This window comes from Micromys minutus (genome assembly GCF_963924665.1).
Source record: "Micromys minutus genome assembly, chromosome: 6".
Classification (NCBI taxonomy): domain Eukaryota; kingdom Metazoa; phylum Chordata; class Mammalia; order Rodentia; family Muridae; genus Micromys; species Micromys minutus.
In genome coordinates, this window is record NC_137975.1 from 66,231,296 (window position 1) to 66,250,400 (window position 19,105).

At 40.0% G+C, this 19,105-nt stretch overlaps 1 protein-coding gene and 1 pseudogene across 3 annotated transcripts in view; one reads left to right on the forward strand and one right to left on the reverse strand.

Annotated features, from left to right (window-relative positions):
* Window positions 1-19,105, reverse strand: part of HECW1 (HECT, C2 and WW domain containing E3 ubiquitin protein ligase 1) — a gene marked incomplete at its 3' end in the record, with an annotated part of 297,921 nt that overhangs the window by 25,296 nt on the left and 253,520 nt on the right. For both annotated transcript variants that reach the window (XM_080917747.1, XM_080917746.1), the window contains exons 16-22: window positions 14,824-14,929; window positions 12,922-13,018; window positions 5,832-5,915; window positions 4,874-4,983; window positions 3,018-3,138; window positions 1,885-1,998; window positions 920-1,072 (exon numbers count right to left, since the gene is read on the reverse strand). In XM_080917747.1, the coding sequence (XP_080773873.1) occupies window positions 920-1,072; window positions 1,885-1,998; window positions 3,018-3,138; window positions 4,874-4,983; window positions 5,832-5,915; window positions 12,922-13,018; window positions 14,824-14,929 (785 nt within the window). The remainder of the gene's footprint in view (window positions 1-919; window positions 1,073-1,884; window positions 1,999-3,017; window positions 3,139-4,873; window positions 4,984-5,831; window positions 5,916-12,921; window positions 13,019-14,823; window positions 14,930-19,105) is intronic.
* Window positions 8,752-9,187, forward strand: LOC308421294 (mitochondrial import receptor subunit TOM20 homolog; annotated as a pseudogene). Its single transcript has one exon. The product of its transcript is annotated as a mitochondrial import receptor subunit TOM20 homolog (transcript).

The following is a 19,105-nucleotide window of genomic DNA, read 5'->3' on the forward strand; positions in this document are numbered from 1 at the left end:
ACAGGTTAGGGTGCTTGACTTAAATAAAGAGGAGGAAGCAAGTAGAATATAAGTGTTCATAGTTCTCTGCTACCTGATTGCAGAACAGTGTGACCAACCAAGCATTTCACTTTCTTCTACCATGCATCCTCAAGTTGTGAGTAGAAATCCACCTTTCTTTCTTAATTTTTTTCACCTGGTATCTTGTCAAGGCAGTGTGAAAAATAAAATTCTCAGCAGATTAGTTTAATAATAGTATAAATGAGCTGCTTCAAAAAGGAGTGGTGTTAGCCATCTCTGGAACCCAAAAACGATGTCCGGAGATCAATGAGATACTCAAACTAGGTCTAGGATGATGCAGCTGTCTGTGATTAGCTCTATGTAGATTTTTTGGAGGCATCAGCAACAGTAGGTACTGAGCCCAGAGCCACACAGAACCGACAGATCCTGATTTTTACACATATATTCATAATAGCTAATATAATTTCCTACTAGAAGCCAATAAAAACAACGCTGAATTTTCAAATCAGATGGATGCTTAGAGGTCACCCGACTCAGGAAGTTTATTTTATGGTAAGATATAAATAAATCCAATGCTAAAGGCATACTGATTCAAGGTAAGAGAATTTTAAAACCATGAATACCTCTGAGATTCATGCAGTAGCACATTTGTGATTTCAGTAAAATTATCAGTTTTTGTGATCTATGTCTTCTTAGAGTATTTTAAGTAGGCAATTATTCTATCTTATATCATTTGACAGTTCTCTGTAATGATTAGTATTCTTGCTTCTATGGGTGTTAACTGAGGATCTTGGCTTTTGGGATCCAACTATTCCTGGCTAACTGCTCCAAATGCAATTTTCCTAGAGAAATGCTGCTGACTCTTGACTCAAAAGGACAACAAATTTAAACACGAGAAAGCGAAAATTAGAGACCTTACCATTCAAGATAGTTTTCTACAAATGCCGACATGGGGCTGATCTGCACTGTGTAAGTGTCATTTGCAGAATACTCAAAGAGTCCATAGTAAGGGTTGAAGAGCTCCTGAGACAACAGGAAGAAGAACTCTCGAGAAGGGCCACTGTAGTCCAGTCTGCAAAGGAAGCACAGGTCCAGGGAGTTCAGTTTTGTGAAAGTCTTTTATTCAGATCCTAGTGAGGACTTTCAGGTCTGGGGCTTGAGAAGCACCAAGCAGTCTCTCCTCTTTGCAGAGAACTCCAAGTGGAAATACCAATTTATAGAAGACAATATTGATTTGGGGGTACTTCTTAACCAAATGTTTACAAATGAACTCATATAACAATTGCATTTAAACTTTCCTCCTTTCAACTATCAAGTATCTATAAGATAAAACACACAGCTTGCCCATTGCAAACAGGGACTTATGGGAGCATAAGAATTTCCTACAAAAGTGTGTGTGTCTCTGTGTGTGTGTATTCATACAAGCTTACAAATCTATTTCATTGACCTTTAAGGTAGTTGAATTGCACATGTAGGTAATTAATAAAGCCACAGAAAGCACATGAAAACTACGGTATATAATTTGATATATGCATTTTGGAGTGAAGAGTTTTGTTTTTTTGATTCTCAGAAATGTACACTACCTATAAAGTATATGCTCAATTGTTCAGGATTTTAATTTATATTATACTTTGATCTTGAGATCTCAGACTTTGGGACATGCCAGTAACCCAGATTCCTTATTTTTTCTTTTTTTTTCTTTAAGGAGAAAGAAGCCCAAAGCTTGAGAATGCCTGGGGAGAAGAATGCTTACTAAGGGTTTATGCTTAGAGCCACTTTAGGCCAGTGGTTTGTAGCTACTCTCTTCTTTCCTGAGAGACATTGCCTCTCATTCCTGGGTTTGATTTTCCCACACTGATCTGTATGAAGCTCCTGGTGCCTCACCCCTCCTCTCCAACAAAGGTGATGTAGAGCTTGTTTCTCTGGAGCTCCTTCCTGGAGTACGCCATCACCTGATTGAAGGTCCCCTCCAACAAGTGGTCTCGACGGATGATGAGCCTGAGGGCAAAGGTCATAGTGAATGGAAGCAGTGACGTCAGGGTGCTGAGCACTACCATGAGCACTCATTATACAGCTTCACTCATTAGCTTCTAATCAGAGAGGAGAAGGCAGGACAGAGCTTCCGTCAGTTTGGTACTGGGCTTTACACTTTCAAAATGCTGGCACTCAAAGAACACGTGTATGCTTATCACTGGACACACCCAACTGTATTGAAAATGATTGCTTTGTTAAGTGATATCATGTGTCTTAGGTTAGGAGGTATCTTTTTTTCATTTTACAATAATTTGATTTTTTATTATTCATTTATTTATTTTATAAAATATTATTATAGCTCACAAAATTTGTTACATAATAATATATAATGAATACACATTTTTTCTTTCTTTTTTTTCTAAGAAGGACTGAGGTTTCCACATTTTAGCCTTTTTTCTTTTTGAGCTTCATAAGGTCTGAGAGTTGTTCTTTGGGTATTCAGAGCTTTTTGGGGCTAGTATCCAATTATCAGTGACTGCATATCATGTGTGTTCTTTTGTGACTAGGTTACCTCACTCAGGATGATATTCTCTGGTTAGGAGGTATCGTAAGTTAGAATTTTAAATTTGAGCTCAGCTTTTTAATAAAAACAATAAACTATGTGACAGGTAACACTGTTTTTACTTGGACTTCATTGCAAAGTTGCAAAGAGTTTAAAAATTGCCTTATTCTTACATTACTCTCACATGAATGGAAATATAGGATTTTAGCTTGGATTAAGGGTGTCTGTTTTCTGGAAAGGTCTGCTGTGTATCGCTTTGTCTTAAATTATAATTCTTTCTCTTTTTCCTCCCCTTCCCTGTCTTCTCCCTTGCATGTTATTAAATGGCACATTATTCTCTTTCTTCTCCAATTTTCTAATTTTCCTATTCATCCCATTCAGGCCATATTGTTACCATATTAATACATCCAATATTCAAGATGCAAAAAGTGGATGGAGGAAAGTAACTCCCATAATTTAAGGAGCAGTACTAGGTACTCACTTAATTTTACCCGGACCCTGTCCAAATCCTTTGGCTTCCAGTTTTCGGTAGAAATTGCGGAGCTTAGCTTCAAAATCCCTTCGGTATGGTGAAGGGGCTCTTGCGCTGGCTCTCTGTAAACCTGTAGAGAAAAGCACACAGTGATAGTCATGACTTTTCATTTAGGAACAACTGTGCAGGGTGACAGCAGAGCCACAGAAGCATGTCCCTAGCCTTAGTGGCTGTCTCTAAGAAATCTCTTTGATTGCCCCCATTCAACAACTTTTATATCAAACAATAGTAAAATAGCAAAGAGAAAAGTGGATCCTGATTGGAATGTGTGTATTTTCCACTTTAATTATTCAAGTGTGTTTCTATCAAAAGCTCTTCCATGAGGATTGCCTTGACTTGCTCATTTCTTGGGTAATTAAAAGTATTAACATAAAACAAGCCAAATAAAAGCTTTCTTATAAATTGATATTGGAAAATGACTGAATGTAGATTGTGACCAAGAGGACCTTAGCATGTGTGATGTCCCATGCTTCTATATTGATACTGATGCTGAGAGGAGAAACATACGCTAGGACTCACACATTTAGAAGTTGATGTCAGATCAGTATTTTATGGACTGCATAACTGAACGTGGAAGCTATGGAAATTTTTTTCTGAACATGCAATAACCAAAAGTTAATTCAAAACCAAATGAGTCCTCAGTGCAGCTGGCAGAGCTCTCCTGTATGCCACACAACCTTATTGCGGCTTTGGTCTGAACACACTACATGCACTTTGCACTGTGCATGTTCTCATAGCATGTGATACCAATGAACGCTACCTGAACGCCTCAGCTTAGCTTGGAGACTATTGCAGGATATAAATTATTACAGAAGACTAATGCTCTTTAGTATTTCCTACTGTCATTCCTCAGCATATAAATATCAAAACTGATATGTCTTTGGATTGAGTTGGTTTAGAGTGCTTGATTTAAAAATGTTTCATTTTAAGACAAATCAGTGAATATGGATTTAGTTTAGAACAGAATTTCCACCAGTTTCTGAGATAGTCATAAATAGCCTTCTGTGGTATTTGTATAAAGCAACATTCTTAGAAGGGATATGTAGAAGACCAAAATATTAGACAAATCTGAAAAACATTGAAGATACTGTATGACCCACAGCATCAGATAATCAACATTCAATTATTTTTGTTGAAATAAGGACTTTCACATCATTATTATGCAAGCTTTCTTTTGCCTAGAGCAGCCATTAGGTCGAAATGACAGGTTAAGGCAGGGATCCAGCTCTATAAGGGGAACAGAGAGTTAATATTTTAGACCTTTAAGACAATAGAGTTTTGCTAGTATTGCTCATTTCTACTGCTGTAAGTATGAAATCTCCCCCAGAAAATGCAAATATGACCAAGCATGGGCAGATTTCTAGAATCATCACTGAGAGATCCTGAGGTTTGATTTTATTGTTCAGTTTGGCATGATGACACACTCCTGTAATCTCAATATCTGGGAGGCTATCTTAGTATAGCCATGAGCTTTAGGTTAGCTTGGGATGTTTATTAGAATATATCTTATTTTCTTTCTCAATCATTTAGAAACATAAACAAGTCTCACTATAGCTTGGGAAAACTATTAAAACAGGCAACAATTTAGTTTGTCAATACCTGATTTACAGTGTGCCTTTAGTTAGGAGAGAGAGAGAGAGAGAGAGAGAGAGAGAGAGAGAGAGAGAGAGAGAGAGAGAGAGAGAGAACATGCGCACGCGCACGAGCAGACACACACACACACACACAACTGTTTTGTTTTCTCTTTCAGTTGGTAAAAACACACAGGATCACTTAGGTGACACCAGGCCAGAATTTCAAGTTACCTGGGGAGTTCTGAGGTGAGGAACAGGGTGAACAGCGGGGAGAGAAGCTATATCCAGGGTGGAAGGCAGATTGCAGGGGGACATAGGACATGATCTCTTCTTCAAAGAGACTGTAAAGGTTAAAAAGGGGAAAGTTAGTTGTCTGTTTCCCCATGAGAAAGTATACATAGACTTTGTTTAAACTGTTAGAATTTCCACTTGTGAATTCTCTGGCTCTTTAACCACTTATTAGCCTTACAACAAAGTTTCCATTAAGAACTTCACAGACCCTCAAAGTGGGCGGGTCTGATGCTAAGGTCCTGTTCCCCAATTGGTTGTTGATTTGTCAGTAAAGAAAGCCTGAGGCCAATTGCTGGATGGAATGTACAGGCAGGCCTTCTGGATCACAGAAGGTAAACGCAATGCAAGGAAGGAGGGAGGGCATTTTGTGCCATGGTTTGGAGGAAGAACTTAGCAACCATGTGAGGTTCGGGGAGTGGGGGAAGGGAGCTGGGGCCTGTGGCTACTACTACAGGTGGGTGGCCAGGGATGTTTGACAGGGGCTAGGTGAGACTATCCACTAAAGTTTAGGGCAGGTGGAGAGAAGGAAATAATACATTGGTAAGAGTATGCTTTTCCAGGCAGGAGATATCAGTGCCCAGCAATTGTGCCAAGAAGGCAAGTTATAGAGGAACAGTTTCTCAGATTTAAGGGAAGCTTGGAGTGTGTTGGTAGCCAAATCTCAGATCCAGGAGCAAAGGTGGTAGCATAAAACTACATGTAACAGTTCCTAATGCTCTGGTTGTACATCTAATAATAAGATGCACAGCAAGGACTACCAATCAACAACAGAAGCTCTGCTCCCATGATCTCCTAGAGCAAAAGGAAAGTGTTTGAGTCTCATCCTTTTCAGGCTCCAATCCCCTCTCCAACCTCTCCACTCTAGCTTTTCAAGAATATCTCAGGTCCAACCTCTTACCTCAGCAAAATGACTAGATCTGCATCACAGGACAATTTCTCAAGCCCATGATTGCCCTCTGTCCGAATATAGTGGATTTTCTCCCTAGAATAAAGTTCAAAAGAAAATGAAAATTACATATCAACTCAAAAGCTAAGGAATAAATAAATCATTTTAGGCTTATTTTTATCCCTTTTTGCAACATGGCTAATAGCATTTTCTAAATATCCAGTGTATTTCATAGGACTCAAAGGTCATATTTGAATTCCTAGGATGCTTTGCTAGAGTTGGCTCCTTTTGAGACTCACATAGATTCTGAAGTTGAGCATAGCAAAGTCAGAGTTTACTTGAGACAGAGAAGACCACAATAAAGCTAGGGGGATGTAAAAAGACCTCTCTTGGCTCAAGGTATAGTGAAAGCCATGAGAGGACAGAGTGAAGGCTGTCTCTAGGGAAATTTTCCTGCCTGATAGAAAATGTGTTCTGCCACAGTGGGAGCAGAGGGTGCCTTAGAACTTTAGAATAATCAGGACATTCAGGTTTAGTCAAAGCAGAGATCTCAGTCTGTTTTGGTTTAGTTACAGGTTACCCGTTCTCGTTCCCAACTCTAATCTGGGAAATTATGTCAAGTAAGTCTAAGATAGGGAGTAATGACTTTGCTCAGAGTGACTTTTCAATTTGCTTTCCTGATAATAGCAACACCAGTACCCCCAGTAATCACCTGATGTATGCATGCTTTAAATGAGTTAAATTTGCCTTTTTGCAGCTAAATTTGGGGAAAATTTAAGGATTGGTTTTATAATTTAAATGTTTAAGTTTTAATTAAAATTTGTATTTTTATATTGGGTAAGGCACAATAAAATAATTAAAAATGAAAATATGAAGATATCACATATACCCTTCATTGGTTTACCCCAGCAGGGACTACTGACAGTGCAGTGTTATTCTCTCTCTGACAGTAGCTCCAAATAGATGGGATTTTCATTTAGGCTTCTTTTATAGTTACCCATCACATTTATTGATCTTACTTATGCATCGTGGGTAAGGGGTTTCCTGCAGGACCACGGGAGATCCCAGAACAGTTGCACTAGAAGCGTGGGTGATGTCTTCCCTATAGACTAATAAATGGTGTCTCCTTACCCTAGTTTCCCCCCAACGTATATATTCAAGGCCCTCCCTGAGACCCTGAGGCCACATGCGTTAGGGCAGAATTGCAGGCAAATGACTGGGAGAAGTGGATGGATGCATCCACCTTTCTTGGTGGGAATTTCTGCAGCCTAATGTGTGATGAACTCTGGCAAGTAGACACGGCTGATCTTATGAAGGTGTGCAGTGTGGTTCAGAGGACAGAGCCTTACACAGCATAGCTAGTTCTACAACAGGACTTCATTCTTAGTAACCCCAAACTGGCAGTGAAACAAATGTCCATCAACAGGTGAATGGACATTTAGGTCCATTTCATGTTAGAACAACACAATCCTGAAGCCTGGTCACGTGTAAATGAGCCTTTTCCACACACATATCTAAAACTTAAGATTCAGAATCTATATATGAAGAAAGGATTCGGAATTTGTCTCAACAATCCGGTTTCTTTTGCTTAAAATAATTTCCAGGCCAATTCATGCTCTCTCAATGTCATGTTTCCATTATTTTCTTTATGGCCATATATAATTCTGTTGTAGGTATGTATCAGTCTTCCTTTATTCATTCATCTACTGTAGGCTGAGTCTATTTTTTAGCTGTTTTGGTAAACATTAGGCTTTTAACTTAACTTCTTTATTTTTTATTTTTTGAGAATTTCGCGTACGAGTACTATACTTACACCATTTCTATCACTATTTCTCCCCCCTTGAATACCTCCTATGCATCTCCACTCCTTTAAGACTGAAAACTTTTTTCTGTAATTATTATTATAGAATAGAGATTTTTAAAGGTAAGGACAATCTTTGGGGGGCTCTTTAAAATATGCAAGATGTTGCTGAACAGGGGCATGCCTTGGGGTCCAACCACATAATAAAATACTACTGCAGTAATTGCTATAAGCAAAACTTGGGGATGTTCCTGGTGGCTTCTCTAACTGGGGTTTGAAAAATAAAGTATGCTGGTCTACATACTTTTCAGGGAGTAACAGAAGCCCAGCTCTTTAACCCTCTACCTAAAAATACCCATAATACTTGTAAGTCAGTGTATAAAGTTACATATGCAGTTTAAGTGGAATTTTCTCGTCTTGGCTGACAATGCCCCCATCCAAGAACCGAAGAACCATTTAACACCAGCCTCCACCCAAACGAGGCACAGAAGCCCTCATTTCAGTTGTTGGTCAGGATTTTCCAAGAGTCTCCCAAAATATTATAGACCATTGCTACTGTGCTTGGTTCCTCTGCAGAGGTGCAAGGCAAACTATTGCTGAAGACACCATGCACTTAAGAAACAGGAGCTATAGGACCCTGAGATGGATCTGACCTGAAAGCTTCTAAAGAAGGAAAGCAACCAGAAGGCACCATGTAAGCTCCCAACGGAGGAACGTGACTAAAAGTCCCAGATATGCCTATGAACCACAAAAACATGGCATGATAACTCTAAGGGAACACAGTAGGGCCATCGGTCACTCATATGCTGGTGGTAGCCAATGGCTGTATTGAACTTAGGATCTGTTCAACAAGAGGAAAACGCGATGGGACAATAAATAGGATGAGGAGAAAGCCCAAAGAATGAGAGAGAACCTTTGACAAATATATATCTGATAGAGAATCAATATTAGAATCTATAAAGAACTTAATTAGTAAAAACCCAAATGACCCATTTAAAACATGAGTCTGGGGCCTTTTCTGTTTGGACTGCAGACTGGCAGCAGCGAGTTGCCGGTGTGCTCTTGATCGGTCGGAGCTAACCGCTGCCCGGCGGGCTTCCGCGGCCCAGCACACGCCCCAGTGGAGCGAAAATGGTGGGATGGAACAGCGCCATCGCCGCGGGCGTGTGCGGTGCCCTCTTCATCGGGTACTGCATCTACTTCGACCGCAAAAGGCGGAGTGACCCCAACTTCAAGAACAGGCTTCGAGAACGAAGAAAGAAACAGAAGCTTGCTAAGGAGAGGTGATCTTTCCACGCTACCTGATTTTAAAGATGCTAATGCTGTTCAGAAATTCTTTCTTGAAGAGATACAGCTTGGTGAAGACTTATTGGCACAAGGTGACTACGAGAAGGGTGTGGACCACCTGACAAACGCAGCTGCTGTGTGTGGACAGCCTCAGCAGCTCCTGCAAGTGTGAAAGCAGACTCTTCCACCACCAGTGTTCCAGATGCTTCTGACCAAGCTTCCAACCATTAGTCAGAGAATTGTAAGTGCTCAGAGCTTGGCTGAAGATGATGTGGAATGAGCCAGACACCGACATGATGAATCTCAGTGAAATAATTTAACAGTTAGCTTGGAAGCTGATCAGCTCTGGGGAAATAAGGGCAAATTGTATTTGCCATGAACTGTCCCACACTGACATCTGCCAAAGGGATGTGAACTTTGGTAGATCCATTGTCTGTTCTATTTATTTTTCCAGTGAAAAGTATTTTGATAGAGCTTTTCATTTTATAAATACACTGAGTTAACCAAAATATCATGGATTTCGTTTGTTCTTAAGACACGCAATCCGAGTGTAAACACAGTAGAGTATTAGGTAGAAACTCCTGGTGATTTTGAAAGATTGGAAAAGACTATGAGGAATAGTTGACTTATGCACATTTTAAAGACCAGAACATTTTATTGTATGTTGTGAAATTGAGTAGAAACTTGTGTTTGTGAAAACTGAGCATTAAAACCTTAGAAAGACCATTTTTTGTTTACTTAAAAAAACAAACAAAACATGAATCTGGAACATGAACAAAGAATTCTCAAAAGGAGAAAGATATGTATAAGGTATTTCTTTTAAAATTGTTTGTCATCCTAGCAATAAGGGAAATTGCTAATCAAAATCGTTAGAGATTGTTATAGGCCCAGGACCCCCAAGACCAAATTCTCAGCACAAAAGGAGATTTATTTGATAGAGGGACATAGGGCGGGAATAAGTAAAAAGTAAAGGAGGTAGAGGATGAGAGGGAAGGGGAGGGAACAAGAGAGAGGGGGAGGGGAGGGAGGGGGAGGGAACAAAAGAGAGAGGGGGAGGGGAGGGAGGGGGAGGGAACAAGAGAGAGGGGGAGGAGAGGGAGGGGGAGGGAACAAGAGAGAGAGGGGGAGGGGAGGGAGGGGGAGGGAACAAGAGAGGGGGAGGGGAGGGAGGAGGAGGGAACAAGAGAGGGGGGAGAGAACAATAGAGAGGGGGAGGGGTATTTGTTCTGGAGGATAAAAAACTGCCTTTGAGTAGAGAGGAGCCAGATGTGACTCATAAAACAGTTTATAAAGGTAAAAGGAGAAAAAACCCTATGTTAGGATGAGGTGTTTAATTTTAGTTGGGTATGTTAATTAGGTGAGCCAATGAGGGTTTTGTTTACTGGACTTCAATACTTTGATAGCTGGATCCTGGCAGTCAGCCTAAGTGAGTAGACCTTGGTAGCTAGCTTTAAAAATAAAATCCAATAGTGTTTAGCATCACACACACACACACACACACACACACACACACACACACACACACACACACTGTAGAATGCTATTTATCTTTAAAGAAAAATGAAACCTTAACAGTTTTAGGTAAATAGTTGGAACTAGAAAAGATCACATTGAGTGAGGTAACACAGAGTCAGAAAGACAAATGTTACGTGTTCTCTCCCCCCCCCCCCACCCATCCCTGGCCTCTCATTTAAGGTTCCTAGCACTAAACCTTCAGACTTGAGTACATATTCTTAGTAATGGCAGAAACCAGGAAAGTTAAAAGGCACAGTTCCTGGAGTAAGAGTGAGCGAAGAAGGGGAGGAGGGATTGTATTAGCCAGAGGGGTGGAGGATACTCTAAGGAAACTCACAGAATTGACTCCTCTGGTTCCTACAATCCTTCTTCTGTCTCTTCCACTGGATTCCTTCAGCTCTGTCTAATGTTTGGCTGACAACATTACAGTTCTACTAGTTAGCCTTTTCTTTTAAAAAAGTATCTGAAAATAATTCTGAAATTCATATTTAGTTACTGTGAACATATACAGTGATATTTGTGGTTGATTATTGTTAGACAAGTGGGCTAAATGCTGCTGGAGCACAAAATCCAAAAAAAATTTTTAGTTATTATTATTTTTAAGATTATCATAGAATTATATAATTTTCCCCTTCCCTTGTCTTGTTTCAAACCCTTCCTTGATTTCTTCCAAATCCATAGTCTCTTTTTTGTCACTAATTTTCATTACATACATATGTAACTGGAAACCTAGAACTAGCCAGGGTTTATGAAATCCCAGAGGTTTGAGGATAGCCTAAAACTATCTATCACTCTACTAAATCAGTACAATCCCTAACTGCATTATAAATTTATTGTTATACCACAGATAAATGCAATCCTCATCTCTCATCAAAGCAACTTCTCTTTGCAACAGGTGCAAACTATTACAGAAAAATTACAACCAACCAAAATGCAGACCTTTAGAGCTCAGTCCCAACTGACACATTTACATTCACAACAGCTCCCTGTATCCAAGGCTCAGAAGAGGGGGGCGAAAAGATTGTAGGAGCCAGAGGAACAGGGAGATTACTATGTTTTCTAAGACTGTTAGACTGTATGTATCAGCAAGATGGAGTGCAGAAACATGAGCTGAACAGAGATGACGTCAGTGCCTCAACCCTAGATAAAGACCTACAGGTAGCCAAGGAATGCTTAGAGCAGAAGTGCTGTTCTCCAGGGAAGAGAGGCAGTTGGTTATGCAGTGCCAAATCATCGGCCCTGAACATATACACTAGTAACACTGTGCAGACTGAAACAGGTTGTATTCATGAGTATGTATACACACATATACATAAACACACATAGATACACACACATATATGTATGTATAATAAGAAATAATGAAAAATAAGGCCAAGAATCTGAAAGACAGCATGAAAGGATATATTAAAGAGAGGAAAGAGAAGAGGAAAATGATATAATTATAATAAAATCTCTGCATGCCATATTACTCAAATATTATCACTGAGAGTGCTGTGAACAATGGAAGGCCCTTATTGAATTGTAAAGACTCATCTTCTTCATTTAGAGGGCAGAAACTGCTGGAAATCAAGATAAGTTCAACCATGAGGATGGCAGAAGACAAGAGCCTAGCATGGCTGTTCTCTGGGAGGCTCTACCAGCAGGTGATTGAGACAGATTCAGATACTTACAGTCAACAATTAGACTGAAGTTGGGGAATCTATGGAAGAGTTAGGGGAAGGAGTGAAGGAGCCAAAGGGGATGGCAACTCCATAGGAAGAATAAAAGCATAAGCTAACCTGGAACCTTAGGAGCTCCTAGAGACTAAACCACCGACCAAAGTGCATGTATGGGCTGGTCCATGGCCCTAGGCACATATGTAGCAGAGGACTGTCTTGTCTGGCCTCAGTGGGAGAGTTTGTGTCTAATCCTGTAGAGACTTGAAGCCACAGGGAAAGGGATGTGGGAAGAGTGATTGGGGTGAATAGGGGAACACTCTTTCAGAGGCAAAGGGGTGGGGTGAAGAACTTTTAAATGGGTGACCAGGAAGGGGGGGATAACATTTGGGATGTAAATAAATGGAACAATTAAAAAAAGAAAGAGGAACAAAAAATATTAATCACGATTCACATATATGAGGATTTAAATAGTTAGCATAAACATAATACTGTGTGCTTATTTTTGAAGGTTGTCACCTAATTGTTTTATCAATGAAACAATTATATTTCAAAACAAAAAATAATTTAGATAGTGCTTTATATAAGTAGTGTTTATAAAAACTATGTTTTTTCCTGTCTGTTTTCCTCCAAGTCAGTGGCAATAATTTCAACACTATGTAACTTGATAGGACTACTTTTTCCAGAACACTGGACCCTTTCTTTTTAGTACTCAGCAAAACTTATCCACAGGGATAAAAAGTGTCATAATCCTCAGTGGCCCCTCTTCATAGTGTTGCTTTACAACCTGGAAAGAAAACTGGAAGAATCAAGTGCTCTAGGGTTGAGAGATGAATCCTACCTGAGTGTGTGGTTTCTTGCCAAGCTTGGCTGACGTTCTTGTAGCATTTCAAAAATGTTTGGCTGGCGAAGAAATGCTACAATCTTGTCATTGTATGCTGAAACAGGAAAAAAATGCAGAATGGTGGTTGAGGAAGATGACCATAAAATGCCCACTCAATTATAGGCAATAATGTAATCATTTGAAGTACTCTCAAGAAAGCCAAGCTCCTGTATAAAAATAGGACACAATAGCATTATCATCTTAAAAGATAAGAGTAAAAGTGAGTTGAATCTGAGCAGTTGTCTGTAAATGATAGGACAGGGCCACTTCATCTATATTTAGATGGAAGATGAAGATCATCACAGTTCTCTTGTATTTATGGTTCCATTCCGAAGTTATCATGACAAGCGATCCTATGTGAGTTCAAAGAAATCCTTTCTGAGTGTTGAACTCTTGCTGTCATAGCTTTACGCTGACCTTCCGGTCACAGGGATGACAGTGCACATCATTTAGACCCTCACTTCATTCTGCTGAACACAAGCGCTTTGGACTGAAATAGTTGAGATTGGGAATAATGACTGTGCAAGCTTTCCTCTTACACACGTGGAAAGAGAGGCACAGACTAAAGATTATAAAGAACAACCATCTTATCCAGCTGTCAAACACGAATCCCATTCGTGCAGTGATGGCATTAATGTGACAGAGGGTCACCAACCTTTTCTAAAGCTGATTTAGGATCTGCTCTGCAGGAGGGATCCCAAGTCTGGTACTCTCAACTATGGTTGGGGAGGTCGTAGGCTTGGGGGAGAACCTATGAATGATTCTTAGAGTCAGGTTGGGGAGGACTGGGACAAAACAGTGTCTTCTGGATATGGCAGGGCTATTGTACTTATGAACACACAACAGCCATAGTTACCTACACAAGGACTGCATAAAATCAAGCCAGTTAACACCCCAGCATGTATGTGGAGGAGCACCTAATGCCCCATCCCTAACTGAAGACTTATTAGCACTTGATGGTTGATAGCAGAGGGAGAGGGATTTTTTTTTCTGTAGTGTGTTCTTTGGTTGATTACGAATTCACAAGTAGATGGCCCTATACCCATGTGTATATGGGCAGCACTAATGGGATATGGTGGGTTAAAGATAGAGGAGGGGTTAGGAGGAGCTTGAGGGGAGACTAGTAGGTAGATAATGGTTAAAACATATTGTATACAGGTGTAAACATTTAAAGATAAATTAAAGTCATCATATTAAAAACAACACCTGTGTGTAGCTGGGTGTAGTGGCAGAGGATTATAATCTGAAGTCTACTCAGAAATCTGAAGCAGATAAATCTTGATTCAGTGCCTGCCTGGCCTATAGGGAAAGTTTAAATGTAGCTTTAACAACTTAGTGTGACCATGTCACAAAAATTAAAATATGGAGATACAGATTAATGTTAGATAACAATAGTAAAAGAAAAATGAACCTACAAACAATGCAAAACCTTGAATACAGCAACAAGAAAATGAATCAGTTATCTCACTTAAGTCCAGCTTTTTCTTTCTGAGTTCAATTGATTATCGAATAGAATAGAAAATAAAGAGTATGAGGATCTAGAAGAAGGGACTAATGGAGATGGGAAGGATGAGAGGCAGGTTGTGATGTGTCACGAAAGAGGAGAGACCCAGCATGGTGGTGCACATGCCCTTAATCCCAGAGTAGTGAGTAGGATGAATTTTATTTATTTTTAGATAGCCCAGTCCACATAAAACATGCCAGGAGAGCTAAATAAACACAGTGAGAACCTGTCTCAAAAGAAAAGAAAAGAAGAGAAAAGAAAAGAAAGAATACACAAAACTGTTGAAGGGTTCAGAGAAAAGACAGTAGTGCTTTGAGCATTGGGTGGCTAGAGGCTCAATAACTTAGAATACATACCCAGTGGCAAGGATTCATGTTGATGTTGGCTTCGAATAGCAGCTATTAGGCTGTGTCCTGGTCTGGCCAGCAAAGATGCTCCTCTGTTTCTAGAGACTTCTGAGGCCTAATTTAAAATAAAAGTGTAGGATTGGAAATCTACCATCAATTACAGATTTTCCTTGATCACCATTTTCTTTTCTGTGTAAAAGTTAAAATATCTTGCTATCACCTAGATTCAGAAAAACAGTTAAAATCTTTAAAGTGATGAAAAGTAAGCAGATTTTAAGAACTGAGTAAGTGGAATGTAGGGTGTGTCATTTTGTACAAGTGATTGGGCCGAATGTCATGAACACTAACCAGTGCACTGACCAGAAACATTAGAGAAATAAATTCTATATAAGCATTAGCAGAAATATAGATGTATGATTTTCTTCTCAGACAGTTGGTATCGAACTTCAGTACTGATGTGGGAGGCACCTGCTCTTTAGGTAGTGTTGACCATCCTCAAACAGCCCTCTTGGTTTAGTATCTATTATTAAATAACTGATCTGGTTTCTTTTTGCATTGTATCTTCATTACCACAATTTTTATCAAATAAAATGATTATATCTAATTTACATATATAAAATCTAGGGTTTCAAAATATAAATATATCCAATGTTTTCAATTGTGGAAGAGGGAACCAATATTCTCACTAATATTTGAGTGTACTTATTTATATCAAATCCTACTACTGGATTGTATTATTTGTGTTGGAAATTTGGGCAAAATCTTCTATAATAAAAATCTTTGTTTAGTTTAACATTCATATTTATGGTGATTAATTGAAACATGGGTCAATGTTGAAAATTAATCAAACTCCTAAGATCAAAAACATGGCAGTAATTTGAAGCCATAGACAGAACCCAGCATTGTGGTAAATAGTTGTAATCTTAGATGTCTAGAAAATAGAAGCAGGAGATAAGTTTGAGGCTAGCTTAGTTCTCAACCAGTACAAGTTATTTGGGTGAGACCCTGTCTCAAAATCAAAGCAAACCAACCAACCAACCAACAATACTTAAAAAGGGATTAAATTCTAGTCACAAAAGACCTGTCCCCCATAGAATAACTAAATCCTATTTCAATACTCTGTAGTGATATAAACAGCATCTCTAGTATACAAAAGTGTGCTTCTAGTCAGTATCTGACCACAGTATTCAGCTTTTCTTCTAGTTAGGCTGTGAATTCATCATTTTTCCCTTCTGGTCCTTCCCATTGTCTGTAGCTTATTTGAGAGACAAGAATTAGATTAGATGCCAGCCACATTGATGGACTTTCCACTTAACACTCAACTCTGCTCAGCTTGTCTAGGTAAAATCCAGCCTTCATGGCTCCTCAGAATATTCGTCATAGTAGTACCTGAAGACCCAGCTATACCATTCCTGGGCATACACCCAAAAGATGCTCTAACATATAACAAGGACACCTGCTCTACCATGTTCATAGCAGCCTTATTTATAATAAACAGAAGCTGGAAACAACCCAGATGTACTTTAACAGAGGAATGGATACAGAAAATATAGTACATTTACACAATGGAGTAATATTCAGCTATTAAAAACAATGACTTCATAAAATTCTTAGGCCAATAGATAGAAATAGAAAATATCATCCCGAGTGAGGCAACCCAGTCACAAAAGAACACACATGGAATGTACTCACTGATAAGTGAATATTAGCCCAAAATTTTGGAATATTCAGGATACAATTCATAGACCACATGAAGCTCAAGAAGGAAGACCAAAGTGTTGATGCTTCAGTCCTTAGAAGGGGGAACAAAATACTCACAGGAGGAAATACAGAGACTAAGTGTGGAACAGAGAGTGAAGGAAAGGCCATCCAGAGACTGCCTCACTTGGGGATCTATCCCATATACAGTCAAACAAATCCAGAAAATATTGCTGATGCCAAGAAGCGTATGATGACAGGAGCCTGATATAGCTGTCCCCTGAGAGGCTATTTCAGAGTCTGACAACTGTAGAGGTGGATGCTTGCAGCCAACCAGTAGACTGAGCACAGAGTCACCAATAATGGAGTTAGAGAAAAGACTGGAAGAGCTGAAGTGGTTTGTAACCCCATAGGAAGAACAACAATATTAACCAACCAAATTTCTCAGAGCTCCCAGGGACTAGACCACCAGCCAATTAATACAATGGAGTGACCCATGGCTCCAGCAGCATATGTAGCAGAGGATGGCTTTGTTGGGCATCAATGTCCAATGAAGGCTTGATGCCTCAGTGTAGGGGAATGACAGGGTGGGGAGGTGGGAGGGAATGGGTGAGTGGGTGGGAGAGCACCCTCATAGAAGCAGGTGGAGGACAGATGGGATAGGGGTTTTCTGAGGGGGGGGATCAGGGAAAGGAAAGGGGATAATATTTGAAATATAAATAAAAAATACCCAAGGGGGAAAAAAAAGGAAGGACAAAAGCAAGAAAGAAGAAAGAAAGGAAGGAAGAAAAAACAAGCAGCCATCAGAGCTGGAGCTGAGACAGCAAACTTTAGTCTCAAGCAAGTGGCTACAACTCACAGCACTGAATGGAGTTTGCTGAGTAGATTATCCAGTATTAGTCTTCATATTTTGTTCACCAGTTAATAGTCATGTAAAAACTTTTCTGAAACTGAAATGATATGGGTTTTTTTTTCTTGGAGGGAATTATTCCGGTTCACATTAATGTGTTTTATATATAGTAACGAGAGAATTCTTGATGATCACTTATGTATGGATTAGGTGATGACTGTGAACAGAAACTATAGAAACAGATGCATCTGAAATTTGTGCTCCAGGAGACTTGGGGACCTGACTTTCGGAGAGCCCTTTGTCTCATTCCCAAGGAAGGCATTGTAACTTGGTGGCTTATGTTGAAACGAATAAGGTTTTTAAACAGAAAGGGCTTCCTGGCTCCATGGAGAATTAGTTTTGTAGGTATGCTTCAGAGAAAAATGGTGCTTACTACTAACCAAGCTTATGTGCTTAGTGGGAAAATTAATCCAGAGTGAAAAGTTTAAGAAACTGAGTGAATTTCAGCTGCTCCAAAGGCAGATGACTGAGGATGTTCATGCTTTGGGCCAACTATGAGAAAACTAGGTCTAAGCACACTTAAGCCTTGTAGGTTCAAAGTGCCAAGAGTTGGTACTGAATGGCTACGTACTTGAGCATTAAGGATGGAATGGTTGGATAAAGACATTCCTCTACAGTCAGGGGACCAGAAGGACCACTATGGGATACAGGGTCTAGTTTAGAAAGGTAATGAATGTGATCCTTCAGAAAGTCAGAAGACTTTCATTGCTCAGCAGAAAGTAATCATAAGTGGGAAAAGAAGATAAAACCAGAGAAGAGACTGTAGGATGGGATAGAGTATTCACAGGGCATTTTCATTTTCATTTCTCTGTCAATTATTAGTTCATGATTGTATTATTGAAGTTCTCTACAGAGTCTTATGGAGAGAACTTTTAAAAAATTAATCATTCCATTTGTTTACATCTCAAATGTTATCTCCCTTCCAAGTTACCCCTCTACAACCCCCCATCTCACATTCACCCTCTCCTTCCTCCACTTTGACTCTATCAGGGTGACCCCATCTAACCACCTGCTCCCACCCCACCACTCCAGCATTCCCCTGTGCTGGGGCATCAAGCCTCTATAGGACCAAGGACCTGCTCTCCGATTGACATTTGATAAGGCCATCCTCTGTTACATATGTGTCTGGAACCATGGGTCCCTCCCTCTACACTCCTTTTTGGTGGTCTAGCCCATTGGGAGAACTGGGTGGTCCGGCCAGGTGACTTTCATTGTTCTTCCTATAGAGTTGCAATCTCTATCTGATCCTTCAGTCCTTCCACCATCTCCCCCAATGGGGTCCCCAAGCCCAGTCTGATGGCTGGCTCCAAGCATCCACATTTGTATTGGTCAGTTGCTGGCAGAACCTCCCAAGGAACAGCCACATCATGTTCCTCTCAGCAAGCACCTCTTGACAACAGCAACAGTGTTGGGGTTTCGTGTCTGCAGACAAGATGGATCCCCAGGTGGGGCAGTCCCTGGATGGCCCTTCCTTCAGTCTTTGCTCCATTTTTTTGTTTCTGTCTTTTCTTTGGGCAGGGACATTTCTGGGTTAAATACTTTAAGAGTGGTGGGTGTCCCCATCCCTCAACTGGGGTCCATGCCTATCTATTGGAGGTGGTCTCTACAGGTTCTATCTCCCCTTTGCTGTGTGCATTTCAGCTGATGTCAATCCTATTGAGTCCTGGGAGCCTCTCGTTTCCC